Source organism: Asparagus officinalis, chromosome 10 (assembly GCF_001876935.1).
Source record: "Asparagus officinalis chromosome 10, Aspof.V1, whole genome shotgun sequence".
In the NCBI taxonomy this organism is placed as follows: Eukaryota; Viridiplantae; Streptophyta; class Magnoliopsida; order Asparagales; family Asparagaceae; genus Asparagus; species Asparagus officinalis.
Genome location: NC_033803.1, coordinates 1,854,842 through 1,874,071, shown reverse-complemented (window position 1 = coordinate 1,874,071; position 19,230 = coordinate 1,854,842). Strand labels below are relative to the sequence as shown.

The 19,230-nt window shown below is 36.8% G+C and overlaps 1 protein-coding gene and 1 pseudogene across 1 annotated transcript; one reads left to right on the top strand and one right to left on the bottom strand.

The window, feature by feature from the left end:
• LOC109825426 lies at positions 577-1,558 on the bottom strand (annotated as a pseudogene).
• LOC109825425 (protein CTR9 homolog) lies at positions 6,109-19,225 on the top strand (the record flags this gene model as incomplete). The annotated part of the gene is made up of 24 exons (XM_020392283.1): positions 6,109-6,461; positions 6,636-6,702; positions 6,957-7,148; positions 8,404-8,504; positions 10,147-10,230; positions 10,353-10,469; positions 10,561-10,624; positions 10,770-10,984; positions 11,100-11,184; positions 11,782-11,882; positions 11,974-12,066; positions 13,416-13,484; positions 14,417-14,509; positions 14,673-14,939; positions 15,298-15,378; positions 15,464-15,619; positions 15,816-15,911; positions 16,342-16,443; positions 16,522-16,629; positions 16,704-16,928; positions 17,402-17,668; positions 17,793-17,864; positions 18,179-18,484; positions 19,142-19,225. Coding segments are annotated over exons 1-24 (3,186 nt in total), but the record flags the coding sequence as incomplete, so codon positions are not given.

Genomic DNA, 19,230 nt, shown 5'->3' with positions numbered 1-19,230 from the left:
ATGAAACCACATGGGCTTAATAGAGTAATAAAAAAGAATGAGGACTTAATAGTTTCGCAGATGAAATCACATGGGCTTAATAGAGCCGAAAAAACCACGGGGGCTTAATAGATTCGCAGATGAAACCAGGGGGGGCTTAATAGAGTCGAAAAAAACCACAGGGGCTTAATAGATTCGCAGATGAAACCACAGGGGCTTAATAGAGTTTGAGTTCCCTCCAATGGTGATGAAATTAGAAACGGAGGGATTTCTAGTTCGATAGAGCTCCATTCATTGTTAGTTTGCAAGAAAACAATATGAACTATGTACCCTAATATTTCTATTCCTGGGCTCCTTTTTATATTGTACCCAGCACGGGTCAGCGTTCTGTGACGAACTGATCCTGTACTCAACAAAGCTGATGTTTTCTGTTCTCCGAGTCCGATGTAGTTTTTACATTTTTGTGATCCTTGGAGCGGTCGAATATTTTTTTTGAATCATTGAGCGGGTCTCATTGAACCCGGAACAGTATTTGATCTCTCTTTTCCGATGATTCATCCTCCCATATTTTCATATAACCAAACACGAATAAACATTTTATAACACAAAAACTAAATATAATAATAAATAAAAATTCCACTCACGCTCACCACCGCTACACCCGCAAGCCAACTTGCTCTTGATCACCCCGCCCCCTCCCTCGTCCAAATAAAACCCCGGCGCGACCATCATCCTTACACTCACCCCACCCCTCCTCGTATCCACATCCTCCATGTACCTCCCATCAAACCCCACGCCTCCCTCCACCCTCATTATCCTCACCCCCCGGTGACCACACCGCGCGAGGAGGTACGCGATCCAAACCCCCTTCGCAGCCCCGAAAAAGGCCCTCAGCAAGCTCTCGGGCCAGGCCTTCGCCCAGCCCATTAAGCCCACGATCTCCCCCATTTTCTCGTCGCAAAATTTACTCAACCCCTCGCTGTAAAACCTCGTCCCTTTACTCAGCACCCCCTCCCACGTCAGCGTTTTGACCGTTTCGTACTCCGCTCGGTTTATTTTAAACCGAACCGCTGGGTCGATGACCCTAGCTTCTATAGACGTCGGTTTCTCGAAACCGTCGAAAAAAACCCGGTTCAGTTGCGATTCGATGCAGATTAATCGGGCCTCTCTATTTTGAACGACCCGGCCCGGTTTGATTCGGAGCGAGAGGGCTCGACCGAGTATTTGGACAGCTGTCCGGGCCTCGATGACTGACGACCGGAACGGTTCGAGCGGACCCGGCCCTGTCTTTGTGGGGCCCAACAGGTCTTGGTCGAGGGAGGACCTGACGTCGGAGGCGCAGGACTCCAAGCGGTCGAGCTTGGCGCTCGAGCTCGGAGACGGAGCGCCTGAGTGCGGAAGCTTCTAGAAGCGCCTCGTCCCGCTGACGGGAGGATTCTAGAAGCTTGCGGGAGAGCTCTTGGGCTTCGAGCCTCCACTGGCTGTGGGGGCAGCGGCGGTGACGTGGAGGGGGCGCGGGCCTGGGCTCCTGCGGGTGAGGGTGAGTTGAGGAGGTTAGTGGAGGAGCTTTGAGAGCGGGACACGTGGCGGTTGCTGCCGAGCGGGCGGCGGCGGGTGGGCTGCTTGTTGGGTCACGTGACGAGGGGCGGCACTTGTTGAGAGACCGACAGCTTGCGGTCTCCTCTGGCCTGACGGCCGTGACCTGGGCTCTCGCCTCCCGGCCTCGCCGGTCGCTCGACTCCTTTCCTGCTTTAAGCTCCGGTATCTGAAATTGGACCCAATAAAAAACATTTACCAGGTCCAAGGACCTGAGTTTAAGAAAATAAATTTCTCTGTTTTTTGGGATATTTTTAGAAACGAACGCTTACTGAGGTGAAGAGAGGCGAACGAGGGAGAGGAGAGCGGCGAGAGGAGGAGGGAGAGGCCATGGGGAGAGCTTGTGATGAAGGAATAAGCCTTGTGAAGAAGGCCAAGAGTGGTGATTTAAATGCTACGATATTTATTATTAATTTTTGTTGTTTCTTTTGTTCATATACCCCCTCAAATTGGAATCGGGTCCTCTCTTTTATAAAAGAAAAATAGTTAAAAAGTCACTATAATATTTTAACTGTTAATTTGTTTAATAGACGGTAGTGATTTAGCTTAAAGGTGGTGTTTGGTTTAATTTTTATAAATTATAAGAAATGTTTTCCACCCAAAGTATGATTTTCTTGTATTTCTTAAAAAAAATTATAGGGAAAATTTTGAGAAGTCAAAAAATACCAATCTTCTTATTTTTCTTTACTTTGCTTGTTTGATTCAAAACAAGAAAATGACTCATAAATTTACTATAACAGGATAATTGGAGAAGCCAGTCTTGGGAGTATGTTGCTGTAGTCGCTAGAAAACACTGGCGAAGCATTTATGGAAACCTTATCCTGTAGTCAACTGCCATGTTCGCAAAGTTGGAGATTGAAGAGAGGGAAGTGGGCCGGGCCCTCCTTCAAAGGCTTTGAGCTGTGTAAGTTTTGTCCCTACTTCCCATTTTTGTCAATTCACATGCTCCACCCTCTCTGCAAGTCATTTTTGGCAGGAGAATATTAGTGATGAAGAAACAAAGATTGTGAGAGTTCATGGGGATGAGCAGAGAGCTTTTTTGAAAAAGTGTACATGCATGTTAGTACTTCCTACTTTCAGCACAAAACCAAAAATTATTTCCTAGGTTCCGGTTTATGTGGTTGTGGCCCTTAAAATGATCGTAGCTCACTACAAATTAAGTTACAAAAACTTGTGACAAATGTTTTTTTTTTCCATTTCCCGCCGCATTTGTGTCTCGCGCACAAATGGAGCGTGGCACTAGTCGAGAGTGTGGGCAGATCATGCACCGGAGAGGATCTTTCTGCACATGTTAAAATGTGTCGTAACTCACTGCGATAATGTCATTTTATTTTATTTTATTTGTCTCTGATGAAACCTTCGTGGCGTGGGGCATTTTTCTATTCTCGTCGTTATTGTTTAGTGTTTTACAATTAACATAACACATCTATACACGCGTCATAAATAAATGTGGGTATATGAGACTTTTCTTGTAGCGGTTGTACGTGCGTGTTCCATATGTGATTGAAAATTATTAGCAGTTTTTATCGTAATGATCATATTTTATCTAGTTTTTTTATTATAAAATCATATAAAATAGATACACGATGATTAGCCGTTTTGTAATTGGATATGACTGTGAGAACATGGTATATCCAAATAGCGAAATACACCCTCCTGATAAAATATCTTACGTATTTTCCATACAATTCAGACGTCAGGTTTTGGAATTTAGCCCAACAATCTTAATTAATCTACATCAAAAAGCTCTAAACCGACTAAATATTTTCGTCTTTGATCTTTGCCTCAACATTATTTTAGGAAGCTTTTTGATTATTTTTTTAAGGAGTTAATTAGCTGAACAAAAGGCAATAAAAAATATGCTAGCAATTTAAGGACATCAAAATTTGGAATGAATCAAAGTGATGGCGGCATATGTAACGAGATAAAAAGGACATCCATGTATTGACATGAGAAAAATGAAAAAGAGTTAATGACAATAACATCGTTGGCTCGGAGAGTATGAAATTATGTCGATTGCTTATTTTTTTCATTAAAAAGGAAAAATTAACTATCAAGTGGGTTGCGGATACAGGTAGGCAAATGTAATCCAAAAGCTACAGAGTAAGAGATTGGTATATAAAAATAAATTTATAAATTAAAAAAAAAGTGAGAGACGGAAGCTTTAGCACTTAAATACCGTATGGTTTGAGTCGCTCACTTTGCATGCATACCCTCAGTTCTGTTCCGCAACATACTTTAAGTTGTTAGAAATTGGCATGCTCGTACGCTCTATTACGCAGATGTGAAAATTTTCACCAGAATGTTTCCACATGTCACTTACATGCTAACTTTAGAACTTTTTAATTATTTATATTATTAAATTTATTGTTAAACCTATCTAGATTAAAATTTTAACATATACCCCCGCTCTGTTTTAAAATATAAAGTATATTCAACAAACGTTAAAGGTTAAGGAGGTCAAAAATGACACGTGAATGTCATGAACATTATGGTGAATTTTTTTACATTTGCATAATAGAAGGTATTGACATGATAATTTTAAACAACTTAGAATACATAGATGATGTACGTCGCCAATCACCCTCATCAACGGACAAATTTCACGAAACAGTGGCTCAAGGAAAAACTACATGTGTTAATGAAATTTCTTGATTAAAAAATAAATTACAAGAATAAATTATTTACCTAAGAATGTCCCTAACCTTTTTCTTCCTCCTCGGGATCTTTTTTGCTCGCTGTGATCTTACTAAAGATTAATGAAGTGTTTGATTTCTCAATTTTGTTTTTGGGCGGTTGGGCTGGGTCACCGTTTTTGTATGGACTCTAGCTTGGGCCGGAGATTCTGGATTTGGTTTCACAAGAAAAACTGAAGTTTGGTTTCCGGGTTACGGGTTTCTGTCTTTGCTCCGCGGCTCCGCCAACCCGTTATTGCCGCTCATATACCTTGAGATTTACAAATTTTGCATCTTAATATCTACTATTATCCGATGTGATAATATTATTCCAAAAACTCTTTTAACTCGCATACTAAAAAAGCACTTTAATCCTTAATTTATGAAATTTATTGTTCAGTCCTCTCATAATCGATTGCAAAATAGAATTGAAGTAGGTTTAAACAAATTAACGTAGATTTTAACAGTATAATTAACAAAAAAATCTTAAAGTAGCATGCACGAGTCGAACGAAATATTCTTGGACGGACATTTTCACGTTTGTATAAATAAATAGCACGCATCAAAGTGTATATTTTAAAAACTTCAGGGTGAAGTTTCCGAGTATATATTTTAAAATCTTCACGGAGAAGTGAGGGTATATAAGTGCAAAATAAATGAAACTTTGAGTTCTTAAAGTGCTAATTACCCCTAAAAAACTGCGTAAACAACTATAGGGTCCGTTTGGATGGACGTAACTAGTAGAAGTAAGAAGTGAATCAAAAATGTAACTTCCTCAATTATGAAGTAGAAAATAGCGGAAATAATACTTATTTTGTTTGTTTCATATATTTTTAGAAGTAGCAGAAATAGTACTTCATCATCTTTTTTTTATTTATTTGTTTGTTTGGATAAAAATTGAATATATTTTTTAAAATCATCTGCCCTTGTAAATCTCTAATTTAAGTGGAACCCACTTTTTATCCACTTCCCCTCGTTCTGAGCTTTTAAAGGCGGAAAAAACTCTAGGAAGCATGAGTGCCATCTAGATAGCACATCTGCATTTATGAAAGTAGTTAAAATAATCTTTTCAGAAAAACAAACATAATTTTTTAATTAAAATAGGAGAAACTTCGTCTACTTCATTTAGGGGCTGTTTGGTTGGTTTCCTAAAAACCAAGAATAGGAAATGAGAGCATGGAAATCTCCCATTTCATATTCTCAACCATTTCCATTCCTAAAACTTACCACAACATTCAATAAAATATTATTTTATCATCCAACTCATCTAATAAAATATTATTTTATCATCCAACATCTAATAAAATATTATTTTTATCATCACATCATCCAACTCATCTCATCTCATCACATCTCATATTTAAAAATCAATCACATCATCCAATAATATGGTGACAACTCATCTCATCTCCTTAAACTTTCATCTCCACCCATTTCCTCCAAAAAAAACTAGGAAATGAGTTTCCTTAAGTGTGGGACACATCATCCAATAATATAATGACAACTCATCTCATCTCATTTCTTTTCTTAGTTTTAAGAATGAACCAATCACAATAAAGGAATCTAAACAAGGAAAGTCTTTTCCTTTTAAGTTTTTTCCTTATTTTTTTAGCCAACCAAACACAAGAAAAGAACCTCCAATAAATTTTATTTAAAAATCACTCACATCATCCAATAATATAATGACAATTCATCTCATCTCATTTTCTTTTTACTTTTAAGAAGTAAACCAAACACAAGAAATGGACCAATAGTTAAGAAAACATTTCATTTTCTTCTCATTTCCAATTTTTTTAGCGAACCAAACAGCCCCTTAGCTACTTTCGTGCAAACAAATATGGCCAATGCTGAAGTTACAATCCTTTCTAAAGGTCTATTCGGGCTATCGAATCCTGCAAAAGCTTTCACTTAAACCCTAATACCCAAATCCGATAGCATCTCTCTCTCTCTCTCTCTCTCTCTCTCTCTCTCTCCTCATTCTCTTCCCCGGGGGAGAACCCGGCGGTCGATCGATCGATCGATCGAAACCCTAGCTCCGGCGAACTGACAAGGCGCTCGGTCGCTCGAGCAATGGCGTCGGTTTACATACCAGTCCAGAACTCAGAGGAGGAGGTCAGGGTCGCCCTCGATCAATTGCCGAGGGACGCCTCCGACATCCTCGACATCCTCAAAGCCGAGCAGGCCCCTCTCGATCTCTGGCTCATCATCGCGGTCAGTCGCTAAACCCTAAATTGAACCCGATTAAGATTTTTTCAAGATTCAGCCTCGCGAGGAATTTTTTAGACTTAGTTGGGGCTTAAACTTCTTGATTGGCTCGCCAATTACTTCTAAAAACTTTCAGAGTGTAATAATCTATAAACTGCTGTTTCGTTGTTGGTCGTGCAGAGAGAATACTTCAAGCAAGGAAAAATCGAACAGTTTCGGCAAATTTTGGAGGAAGGTTCGGGTCCAGGTACTCGATATCAAGTGTTTTTTCCCTCTAAATTGCTAGAAAAAAGGATCATTTTAAGCAAAGAGATAACTGATGGGCATCGTTTCATTAAAATTGCTTTATGTTGTTTCTATTATCACCACCCATCCCAATAGCCGTGCATATATTTTGCGTTATATATTTACCTTTTGCATGTATGTGCTACTGTTTCCGACGTTATTTATGTTGCTGAAATCAACGAGCACTATGTGTTTATGATATTGTTCGTGTTGCAGAAATCGATGAGTATTATGCTGATGTGAAGTACGAGCGGATTGCTATCCTAAATGCTTTGGGGGCATATCATACTTATCTGGGGAAGCTTGAGATGAAACGAGAAAATAACGAGAATTTTAAGATAGCAACTCAATATTACAATAGAGCATCAAGGATCGATGTTCACGAACCATCGACGTGGATTGGTAAAGGTGAGTGTCTTGTAGAAAGAGCTTACATAGCAGAACTTTTTTTTTATCGATAACAATGTTTAAAATGCAATTCACTTGATGCATTCTTGTATTAATTCTTTATAGTATCACTGTTCATTCATTAACCTGTGCCTTTTCCACACACCTCGCCACCCGAAACAGATATGCCTGTGTGATATGTAGTAATAGGTACCCTTGCCTCACATTTCAATATCACGGTAACAGTTTGAAGTTCACACTATTTACTTTCCTCTCTAATAGTTGCTTAATCCTTAAATAACAGTTTTCTTCCGTCCTTACTAGTTCTCCGGTGAATTCAATGCATGCATTACATGGTAAAGTTGTGCGTAATTTTTTTTTAACTGATATGAATATTTTTTTAGAAAATTATTGCCGCATGATATAAAGTATCTTACTATTAGAAAATGTGGGGAGTGGGGGTAGTTATCAAGTAGTGGATGGTAGTTAGGATGTTGATCTTTCCAATTTTGTGCTTCTAATTAGTTTTGGTGTGCAATGTTGAGGACATGTTGAATTTTTTGAGATTTTGACACACACGGGTAGAACCGAAATTGCGGCTTTTCTTAAATAATAATAGTAATAGAATAATAGTAATAGATTTTCTTTGACTAGACATAGTTTGATTGGATAGACTCTAAGAAAAATTAAGATTATTTCTAAAATTGTAGTTTAATAATATCAAATCTAATTGATGTCTAGTTTATCTCTTCAATATATCAGATTCTTGTTATAATTATTTGGCTAAACCTCATGGTTATATTTGACTATGTTTCTAGAAGAGAACATGTGAAACATGTATAAAGGGCACTGGTTTTATCTTTTACTTTTATTTTGCACTTTCTAAACTAGTGGCTCCTGATTCAGTTTACATGTTTGGAGACATCATGTACATGAAATCAAAGACCAAATACCAAAGACAAATTACCAGTTAGGAAATCATGCTCCACATCCTGGATGTACTATCAGAAATTAGGTTCTTATGCATAGCTCAATAATGTCTTCCATCTTTTCTATTTGGGCTTCCAATACCGATATTAAACATTTATCACGTGTATCAAACTCACTTATATAAAGAAAAATGATTGTAGTCTAACTGTTCAATAAGGGCCGACTTTCCTTTCTTTTATCATTATTTTTTCCGTAATCTATTGTGAGACATTAGTGGGAAATTGTTATATTATCAATGAGTTGCACTTGCTAATCAGTTATCCATCAACTTTACATATTTATGCAGGGCATCTTTTTGTGGCCAAAGGTGACCTCCAGCAAGCTTCTGGTTTCTTTAAAATAGTTTTGGATGAAGATCCTAATAACATCCCTGCTCTTCTTGGTCAGGTGTGCTCATTCTACTAAGTCCTACTCTATGGGACATCTTTTATTTTTGCTCTTTAGGTTTATTTGTATCTTAAGTTTCTAGTAACAATCTTTCTTTCTGCACTTTTTCTTAGATAAGGATAAATTTGGAGGTTTGTCTTTGGCTCCATGAGCTTAAATTGCACGAATTTTATGGTGATGTAGAATGGGGACTTTCATTTGGAAAGTCAATGTAGAAGAAATGAAGAGAAAAGGAGGGGACAATAATTGTAGCAGCGAAAATCACTATTAGAAATAAAAGGAGAAAAATAGGCTGAGACTTTAATATCTAGGATTTTAATTGTCAAGATAATTTATTTGTTCATTATAGTTGATTTAGGAATTTGTACAGCCTAATTGTTTGGAAAATCTTTTGTTTTATTGTGATACAAGCTTTATAATGCGAATTAAATTATCGGTGTTTGAGTTTCATAATTGTAAACTGATTTTTCTTTAACAAGAAGGACGAAAATGATTTTGAAAATTCTAATTTCGTTGAAATAGAAATTAGCATTCTTTTAGTTTTAGATTGATGCAATTTTGGGTGTGAAATACTAGTTATACAAAGTGTGAAACCCTAAAGGAAGTCTAAAAAGTGCTCCTTATCTTTCTTTTTTCTCCGACTTCTCATCACAAATCTCAAATTTTAAATAGTGTGGAACCATCTTTGAGCTGTTTCTTTTATCATTTAACTTGGCTATGATACTAAATGATTGGAGATGGTTTCAGGCAGCATCTGAGATTTGTAAAGGAAACTAGAGAGCCAAGAAAAAGGATAAAGAGAAAATTTCACACTTGTTTTGAGTTTTCACAACTCGTGAAACTAGGATTTATACCAATGTTGAATCACACAATTTAAAGTTAGTAGAAGAGTATGCTCTTCCCAAAAATGAAAGTCTACTATTCAATGTTGAAATATTTTCTTTACATCTTTTGTGATCTTCCAAATGAAAGTTGTTCTACGTTAAATAGTAGACTTTCCTACGCATCCTTCCAGGATTCATGACAAGCCTTTCTCCTGACGATGATTTCCTTTACCAACAGTTCTTCACCTACTTAGACGCTTGATACAACCACTTGTAAAATTATGTCATCTTTTCATTTAACTTTTTTTGATGTATTTGACAGTTTGATGGAAAAAAGACTAGATGATAATATTAATCATTTCGTTCTTTTTCTGTTATTATGGTGAGGGACATCATTTAGCTTTATATGCCATATATAGCTGTCTTTGATACCTTCATGTAATCTATCACCTATTCTTTATTTTTCCTTTTCCCCTAACTTCTCTCAACATCTAAATGTTTTGATGGTGACTGTTATCACCTATTCTTTATTTTTCCTTTTCCCCTAACTTCTCTCAACATCTAAATGTTTTGATGGTGACTGGGATGATGATGTGATGAATTATGCTTCTCTCAACATCTAAATGTTTTGATGGTGACTGGGATGATGATGTGATGAATTATGCTTGGCTAATATTGCATAATGAGTCTTTCTGATGTAGTTTTACGTTCGTGTGCCTAAATCTCTTTTTGAATCTCAGCATTTGGTTTTTGTTCGTTGGCGAAGCTGTATATTAGGAATTTTATGCCTGTAGTTTGAGTCAGAATTTCTCTTTCAGGCTTGTGTTGAGTTTAACCAGGGAGAAAGCCAAGAGCAGTATAAAGCTACGGACTCATATAAAAACTCTTTGAAGTTATTTAAGGTTTGTTTATTTTCTCATGTTCTGACTTTATTTATCTTTTTAAATTTCAAAGTAATATCAAGGATTTAACTTCAATTTGTAAGTAGACCGCTCTGTTAACTTGTTTTAAAAACTTTGAGTAGAGGGCATTGCAAGTGCATCCTAATTGTCCTGGAGCTGTGAGACTTGGTATAGCTCTATGTCGCTACAGACTAGGTCAGTCCGAGAAAGCTCGACAGGCCTTTCACCGAGTCCTACAGGCAAGTTAATTATGTGGTCCCATATGTATATGTTTATTTTGACATACCTTTATGTGTTTCTGATTTCCCCCCTATGATTTACGTTGTGTAGTTAGATCCAGAAAGTGTTGAGGCTCTAGTTGCTCTCGGAATCATGGATTTGCAAACAAATGAAGGTAACATGAATGTGCAATGTTAAATTTATGAGTGAATGATATCATATATCTTTTGTTGGAGTGCATCTTCTCTCTTGGTTTTGGTTCTTCTGAGGAGTTCGGCTCAACATATCTTGATCACCTTCACATCGTTTCCTTTTTGTAGCTTATGGAATTCGCAACGGAATGGAGAAAATGCAAAGGGCTTTTGAAATATACCCTTATTGTTCAATGGCGCTAAATCATTTAGCAAATCACTTTTTCTTTACTGGACAGCATTTTTTGGTTGAGCAGTTAACTGAGACTGCTCTAGCTACAAGCAACCATGGCTTGACAAAATCACATTCATACTACAATTTGGCAAGGTCTTACCACAGCAAGGTGAAAAACATGTTGAATGTTGAATATTGAATATTGATTATGCATCTTCAGGTGTGATATTTTGTTATTTTCATTTTACTATTAATCGCCTTTACCATATCTATTTCAAGTGTAGCGTGATTTCGAGAAAGCTGGCCGTTACTACATGGCGTCTGTCAAAGAAATTAATAGGCCACAAGACTTTGTGTTGCCATTTTATGGTATGCGTTTTTAAGCCTATCCTCTGCTTCGTCATGCTTTCATGATTTTGAGAAAGCTCTGTTGTGCATTGTTACCCTTACTACAGTGCTGTTACTTGATAGTGAGGTTAAAGCTCTGCAGATTTGTGTTTTAGGGCAATCATCGAAATAGCTGGCACATCCTTGAAAACTACTTGCATTAAGCCTGCACATGTTAGAAGGACATGAATTATGCTGCTGATTTACCCTCTTACAGAAATCATTTAACATCTGTAGGAATATCTCTGAGAATTTGTCAATTGCACACCACTATATTTCTTGCGAGCATACTGTGTGCGCATAATATCTCTGTAGTTCATGTATTTCACAGATAGCAAATGCCTTGATCTGTAGAAAGGCATAGCTTTTATATAATTATATATGAATGATTGAAAATATGGGCTTTACACGTGCCTGTTAAAGAGTCAAAAACATTTTTTTTTAATTTATATTGAGGTCAGTTTTCTAATGGTTGTATGGCTGCATGTCATTTTCTTTTTCATCTAGCAGTCATGCTTGATTTCATGTTTTCCTATCCTTTGATTATGTTAATTCTTGCTGCACTGATCTCTTGAGTAGGCTTGGGACAAGTCCAACTAAAATTAGGAGATTTTAGGAGTTCTCTTTCAAGCTTTGAGAAGGTGTTGGCGGTTTACCCTGAAAATTGTGAGTGCATGAAGGTAAATATGACAGGAAAAAAAGATTGTTCTTGAAATTTGAATTTATTATTTTGTTTGGCTATTTATCTGATTGGTTTTTTCCTTTTAAAAGGCTATTGGCCACATTTATGTTCAGCTTGGTCAAAATGAGAAGGCCCTGGAAATCTTCCGCAAGGCTGCACGAATTGACCCACGAGATGCTCAGGTAAGCATTTTGTTTGGTAATAGAACTCCGCTTTATTTTTTAATCATCATGTTTTACTCTTTATCGAAATATATGCCTAGGTAATTTAAGCATAGAGGTCAAGTCTCTGTTGCTTGCTAGACCACTTACTACATTCTATTTGGTTCAGAAGCAATGATGCCACCTTATTTTTCTCTTGAAATTCCAGCCAGTTTTGCAGCATTATCTGAAGTTATTTCTTATGTTTATGCTAAACTTAATTGAATATTAGAACCAAACTATTAGTGTTTCCTTGTTTTCCTTTATTATCTCAACTACTTGCATATTAGTACGATATACTAGATAACTCATATTTGAAGAGACGTTTAGTGGGCATAGTATATTGTTGCTACTATCTGTCCGATGCAGTGAATTGTCATTTTTTTATGGTGCTCTTGTCTTTGATATTTAATTTTACTCCCTAATATTTAAGTCATTATTTATGTTGAGCCTACTGACTATTACCTAATCTATTTTATGACTTATGAGCATATACCTTACTGTAAAAGTAAAGACTTGTGTCCATATACTTCTGTAGTTGATAGGTACAATATTGAGTTGTCTTCCTTCATCCAGTTCTGTGTCCTGTTTATTTGACTATATAAGGTTAGCTTAGCTCAAGCCTCTCTGTCATAATACTATCTTGCTAAGCTTGATCAGAAGTCAAGCATTTTAAATCATATAGAAGTTGAGATTGAAAAAGAGGCTATGGTGTCAAACAAAAATATTCTTACGTAAGGATTTTGCTTGGTATTTATTAATGACAACAAGGATTTATGGGAGGGTTAGATTGGAAATGGTTATAGATTTAAAAGAGGGATGGCGGGAGGAAAAGAAGTGGGAAACCGAGGGATTGGGGGATATCTGATACATTTTTTGTACAAAACTTATTATGGGCTCTTTGCAAGAAGTTAATTATCAACCATCATGGCATGCCATCGTTTTGTTTCAATTCTTTTGATATTGATTTTTTTTCCTTTGTGTGTTTGTGCGTGTGTATGTGTAGAGTTTGGTAAATAGGGGCTAGTTAACCTGAGAATTTTCCATTTATGTCATTGTGAGCAGGTCCCTCGCCTGGGTTGCCTTCTCCTTACCTTGGCTTGATAACATTTATGTTCTTTTCCCATGACTATTGTAGTATTAGCTTTGATGTGAATGTAAAGGTGGCAGTATCATGATGAGATGCTAATTTACATTGTTGTTGTTATGGGACATCATAAACTGCAACCTTCTTCCCTATTTTGAATAACACTTGTATTGTGTTAGGTAAACTATTTTTCCTTGGAGCTTTTAGCAATGCTGCATTATTTTTTGATGAGATTTTGGTGTAGGCGTTTATGGAGCTTGGGGAATTGTTGATATCATCTGATGCTGGCGCTGCTTTAGATGCATTTAAAACGGTATGAACCTTTCCTCAGCGTCATGCTTGATAGTCTAGACGAATTCACTTTTGCGTTTGGTTTTATCTAGTACCTAATAGTGAGTCGTTCCTGTGCTGGAATTGTGTATTTATTGACAAATATTGACTATGACACTTCCATTAGATAGTTTTACTAGGTATTTTTTTAACGTTAAATTTTATTTTTTTCAATAGCAATATAGGATTAATTTAGATTATTTCCTCTTTTTCCCTCTCAGAACCTGCAAAAGAAAGCACTTCCCTGTAATTATGATGTTTAGGATATAGGTTTACAAAAATATCTACAGTTTGAAGATAGAAAGTACAAGTACCCGTGGAGCTTTTGGAAGAGAATTAAGGTAGATAGAAAATTGCAAATCTTATATAGCGTGATTTGATTATAGTTTATCTTATTCTAGGATCCATAATAGGTTATAAATAAAACATATTGAGAGCAAGCCAAATATTATATCTTGCACCAGACATCTTCTATATTGCTTCTGCCATTTAGGCTCCCAATAAAGGTATCTCCATGTCTGTTTTTATACTTTTGGCGTGTAAACCCAAAGAAATATTCTCAGATCAAAATCTATTTACATGTCAACATTTAAACAGAGAATCTCATGCCAGGATTTTAGAGGCGAACGTCAATAAATTTAATGCAATCAATTTTCTAGTAAATATTTGATCCTTTCATCTTCATATGGTTAAAAAAAATTACTTGTTGAGATGGCAAAATGTTAAAGAATGAAGTACTACTCTCACTATAAGTTTCTAGGATCAGGATGAGTGGGATGAATGATGGGTTAGCTTCAATCCTTTGAGATCAACTTTTTTTTTAACACCTTTTATTTTCTGTCCTAAACCATTTTTTAGCTTCTGCCATTGTTTATCAATTTTCTGCCTTCGTTCTTCATTCCTTCATTCCCACAGGCTCTTAGTCTCATAAAGAAAGGTGGTGAAGAAGTACCAATAGAATTACTCAACAGCATAGGAGTTCTCTACTTTGAGAAGGGAGAATTCGAGGTTTGTGATGCAATGCAACTTTTCCAAATAGTTTCTTTCACTTTTAAGCTTTTCCATTTTGTTTAATCTGGCGGATTTTGTTGATTTCTAAAACCGTTTCTGTCTTTAAGAGTTTTATATGCAATTCTTTTTCCTCTTAATTTCTTTTGTTGGCTTTTTTCAGCTTGCAGAACAGACGTTCAAGGACGCTTTGGGGGAAGGAATCTGGGTTTCCTTCTTGAATGGGGAAATAAATATCTCTACTATAGATTGTAGCACCTTCTCTATGCAGTATAGGGATATGAGTCTATTCCATCAACTTGAAGAAGGTGGTACATCTCTGAAGCTGCCTTGGGATAAAGTTACTACACTGTTCAACTATGCCAGATTGCTTGAACAGTTATATAATACTGAGAAAGCAAGCATTCTTTACCGGTTTATCTTATTTAAGGTCCTTTCCTCTTTGCTCTCCTTTGTTTGCCTGTGCAGGTGTCCTTTTCTTCTGTGTGCGTGTGTTTTTGCTTGTGTGCATGTGTGCATCTGTGCACTTTCATGTGTGTGTTTTCCTCTTGTTTGTGTGTGTTTGTGCATGGATATGTGCGTGCAGGGGGCAGGTTTATGTGGTTATGATGCTAAAAGAAATTCTCATGTTAATAGATACTTCACAACTAGAACCATGACGGAGTGTGATCTTTTCGGGTGATGGAGAATCAATATTTTTGCAGCTTATTGCAATTGATTTTAAATTTATCGTTTATGTCGTTGTTTTTGGTGGATTCTAACACAACTTTTTTATGTTTTCCCTGCAGTATCCAGACTATATTGATGCTTATTTGCGGCTCGCTGCCATGGCCAAAGCACGAAACAACATTCAGTTAAGCATTGCATTGGTATGTGATGAATTTAACATGTTCTTTGAGAACATTACTTTTTTTGATGTTTTGTTCCTCAGAACTGATGCTTTGCATGATTCAGATTGGAGATGCTCTTAAGATAGATGACAAGTGCCCCAATGCTCTCTCCATGCTTGGCAGTCTCGAATTAAAGAATGATGATTGGGTTAAGGCGAAAGATACATTTCGTGCTGCCAAAGATGCAACTGATGGGAAAGAATCTTATTCTACCTGGTGCGTCTTTTAGTATCTGAAGTACATGCTTTCGGAAATGAATTTGAGCTATCTTAGCTGTTTTGACTTCTCAGAGAAAGATTGCACATATTAGCTTCTTTTTTCCCCTTTTCTTTTGCAATTACCATCTGAATTGATGTCTGCTTAATGTGCGAGACAGCTGTTACAGTTTTCTGATGTTAGTGTATTGAGGTTGGCAGGGTAATTGGAACTACTTTGCAGCTATTCGTTCTGAGAAAAGAGGTGCGAAATTGGAAGCCACACATCTTGAAAAGGCAAAAGAACTTTATACTAAAGTATGCCTTTCCCTTAAATTTTGTCTCCTAATATGAAAACATTTAGTTCTTTGTATTCTTACTTGTCTTCAAATGAGTTGCATTTACCAATGATCTTTTTGTTGGGCAGGCTACATCAAAAGAGTCGTCCATAAGTTTTGATGAGATAAGATCATAATATTTTTATGGGCACTGTCGGAGCCTCTAATTGTGGGATCCTGTTTGCTCTGGGATCTGGTTTATTGCTGAAAGCTTTCATTATTACTTAGTTTCCTAATCACACTTTAATACCCACCAATTAAGTTTGATACCCTGAGGTTAACATTTGCTTTAAAAAATACCTCAATTTTTCCTTTTTAAACTTTAATGTATACATTTTTTCTGTTTTTGTAATGATTGAACTGCACCTTAGTCATAATTTTTTGTTTTAATTGGCATTGACATGTTAAAGATATTGATGCTGCGTCCTGGGAACCTGTATGCTGCCAATGGTGCTGGGCTTGTCTTGGCTGAAAAAGGCCACTTTGATGTTTCAAAGGATATATTTACACAGGTCAGGTTTGGTTATCTACAAATTCTTTTCTATAGCCATTGATAACTTATTTATGGTGGTCTTAATTTTGAAATTTAGGTTCAAGAAGCTGCCTCAGGAAGCGTTTTTGTTCAGATGCCGGATGTGTGGGTAAATTTGGCTCATGTTTACTTTGCTCAAGGTCATTTCGCTTTGGCAGTGAAAATGGCAAGTACATGATCTCCTTCTTTTTCCTCTAAAAGTTTGTTTCATCACTTAGTGTGACTATTGCTTTTCTGCAGTACCAAAATTGCTTGCGAAAGTTCTATCACAACACGGACACACAGATTCTTCTATATTTAGCCCGTACTCATTATGAGGCTGAACAGTGGCAAGAATGTAAAAAATCCTTGCTCAGAGCTATTCATTTGGCACCTTCAAATTATACACTCCGGTTTGATGTGGGGGTTGCATTGCAGAAGTTTTCTGCATCAACCTTACAAAAGACGAAGAGAACTGCAGATGAGGTCATATGCTTCTGTTCTTTAGATAGCCATTTATTATCATAGAATTCATAGTTTCATCTGATTGCTAAACATTATTTTCCTCTGAGATCCGTTATATAACCCTAACTACATAATAAAACAAATAAGGCATGTGTATTGATTCTATAATCACATTGCTGCATTCAGAAGTCCTTCATTCAACGCGCGCTTCGTGTCTTTTTTTTGCAATGTGTCTCTGTAACAGTATCCAAGGATGTCTAGGAATTTTCTTTCTTTCCTTTTTTTCTTTCTTTCTTTGGTCGTGGATGGCGAACAGATGGGTGGGTGGGCGGGTGGTTTCTTAAGCTGCTTCTGTGGTTGTATCCATTTCTTAAGCTGCTTCTGCGGTTGTATCCATGCATTTTTTTTTTTGAGATACAAAAAGTATAGTTATGTTATTATTATTTCCTTGACTATTCATTGTACTATAATTTTTCTTTTTTTAACAATTTCAGGTGCGATCAACTGTTGCAGAGTTGAAAAATGCAGTTCGTGTATTTAGTCAGTTGTCTGCAGCATCCAGTTACCACACTCATGGGTTTGACGAGAAGAAGATAGAGACCCATGTAGAGTATTGTAAACACCTGCTTGATGCTGCTAAGATTCATTGTGAAGTAGCTGAGCGTGAAGAGCAGCAAAACCGTCAGAGGTTAGAGCTTGCTCGCCAGGTTAGCTTGGCTGAGGAAGCTAGACGAAAGGCTGAAGAACAGAGGAAATTTCAGGCAAATTATAACTCATAACATTAATTCATAGTTTGGCCTTTACGGTTCATTTTTTTCCCATAGTCCAGTTGTCCTTTATTTCAGGTTTCACATATTTATCGATAATTTTTTTATATCGATACAGGCAGAAAGAAGAAAGCATGAAGATGAGCTAAAGCAATTGAGGCAGCAGGAGGAACATTTTGAGCGTGTTAAGGTCAGGTTTTCGTCTTCCTACTACACGTGCAATTTCTTCTCTTGCAAAGTTTTTTATGCAGAGAAAGTCTTATAGCACTATCCTGCTAACTTTGCATGACATAACCATAAAGAACATGAAAGTCTTTCTCATTATCCTATGGTTTTATGTACTTTGATTTGAACCTTTCTGGCATTTGCATTATCTGAACTTGCATCAATACCAGTGATATGGCAAGTTGATGGAATGTTTGCCTTTAATTGGGTACATATTTCAGAAGTTTCTTACATTCATCATGGTGGTCTCAATCCATGTTCGGCATTCATGTTCTGCAGGAACAATGGAAGTCCGTTAGCATTCCAAGCGGTAAGCGGAAAGAAAGAACTCAGGGTGAAGACGATGAGAGTGGAGATGGTGGGAGGAGGAGGAAGAAGGGTGGGAAAAGGAGAAGGAAGGAGAAGAAGAGTAAGACTCGGTTTGAACAAGAACAAGAAGAAGAAGAAGCTGAAATGGAGGATGAGCATGAAGAAATGGATGGAGAAGATGTGAACCCAATGAATGATCAGGAGGATGGAGAAGACAGAACACGAGATAATTTTGTCGCTGCTGGTCTTGAAGATTCCGATGCTGAAGAAGACGTGGTAATATCTTTTCCTCTTGCATTTTACAACAAATGACTTAGCCTTTGTACAAATTTTTTGGGTGGGTTACATGAATGTATTTCTACGTTTTGGTTCTGTTAGCGTCCATCTCCTCCGTTAAGTTTGCAATTATCATATCCTTCTTAATTTCTTACAACAAGGTTCTCCCAACTCCTAAGCCTACTTATCCTTCTTGGCCCTATTGTATCTTAAATATCATAAATATATTTCTCTTTCTTTGTAAATATATTAAATAGATAAGTGATGATATACTTCAATGTAACCTAGAAACATGGTTGCCCAATCTAGTTTACAGGGTACAATTCAGCCCTACCTTCTTGGGTTTCTTATTTTCTGAATGGGTTTTGTTATATTAGATTCCAAATCTTTGTTACTTCTATATTAGACCCCCAAATCTTCATACCTATAAAGTAGACCCCCCCAAAATTCATTAAATTGTTTTAAATAACGCCATAGTATTATTAACTGTTTTTAATTTACAACCCCAAATCTGTTAAGTTGTTTTTAAATAAAATAAGACCCCTATTTCAAACAAGTATGAAGATTTGGAGGTCTAATTTTAGAAATATGAAGATTCGAGAGTCAAATGTAGAATTAACTTAAGTGACAATAATTCGTCTGCTTGACTTTTTAAAGGGTGCACCTTCAAAGCGCAAGAGACGGGCATGGTCAGAATCTGATGAGGAAGATGATCAACCATCAGAGCCAAATCCCTCGGGTAGAGA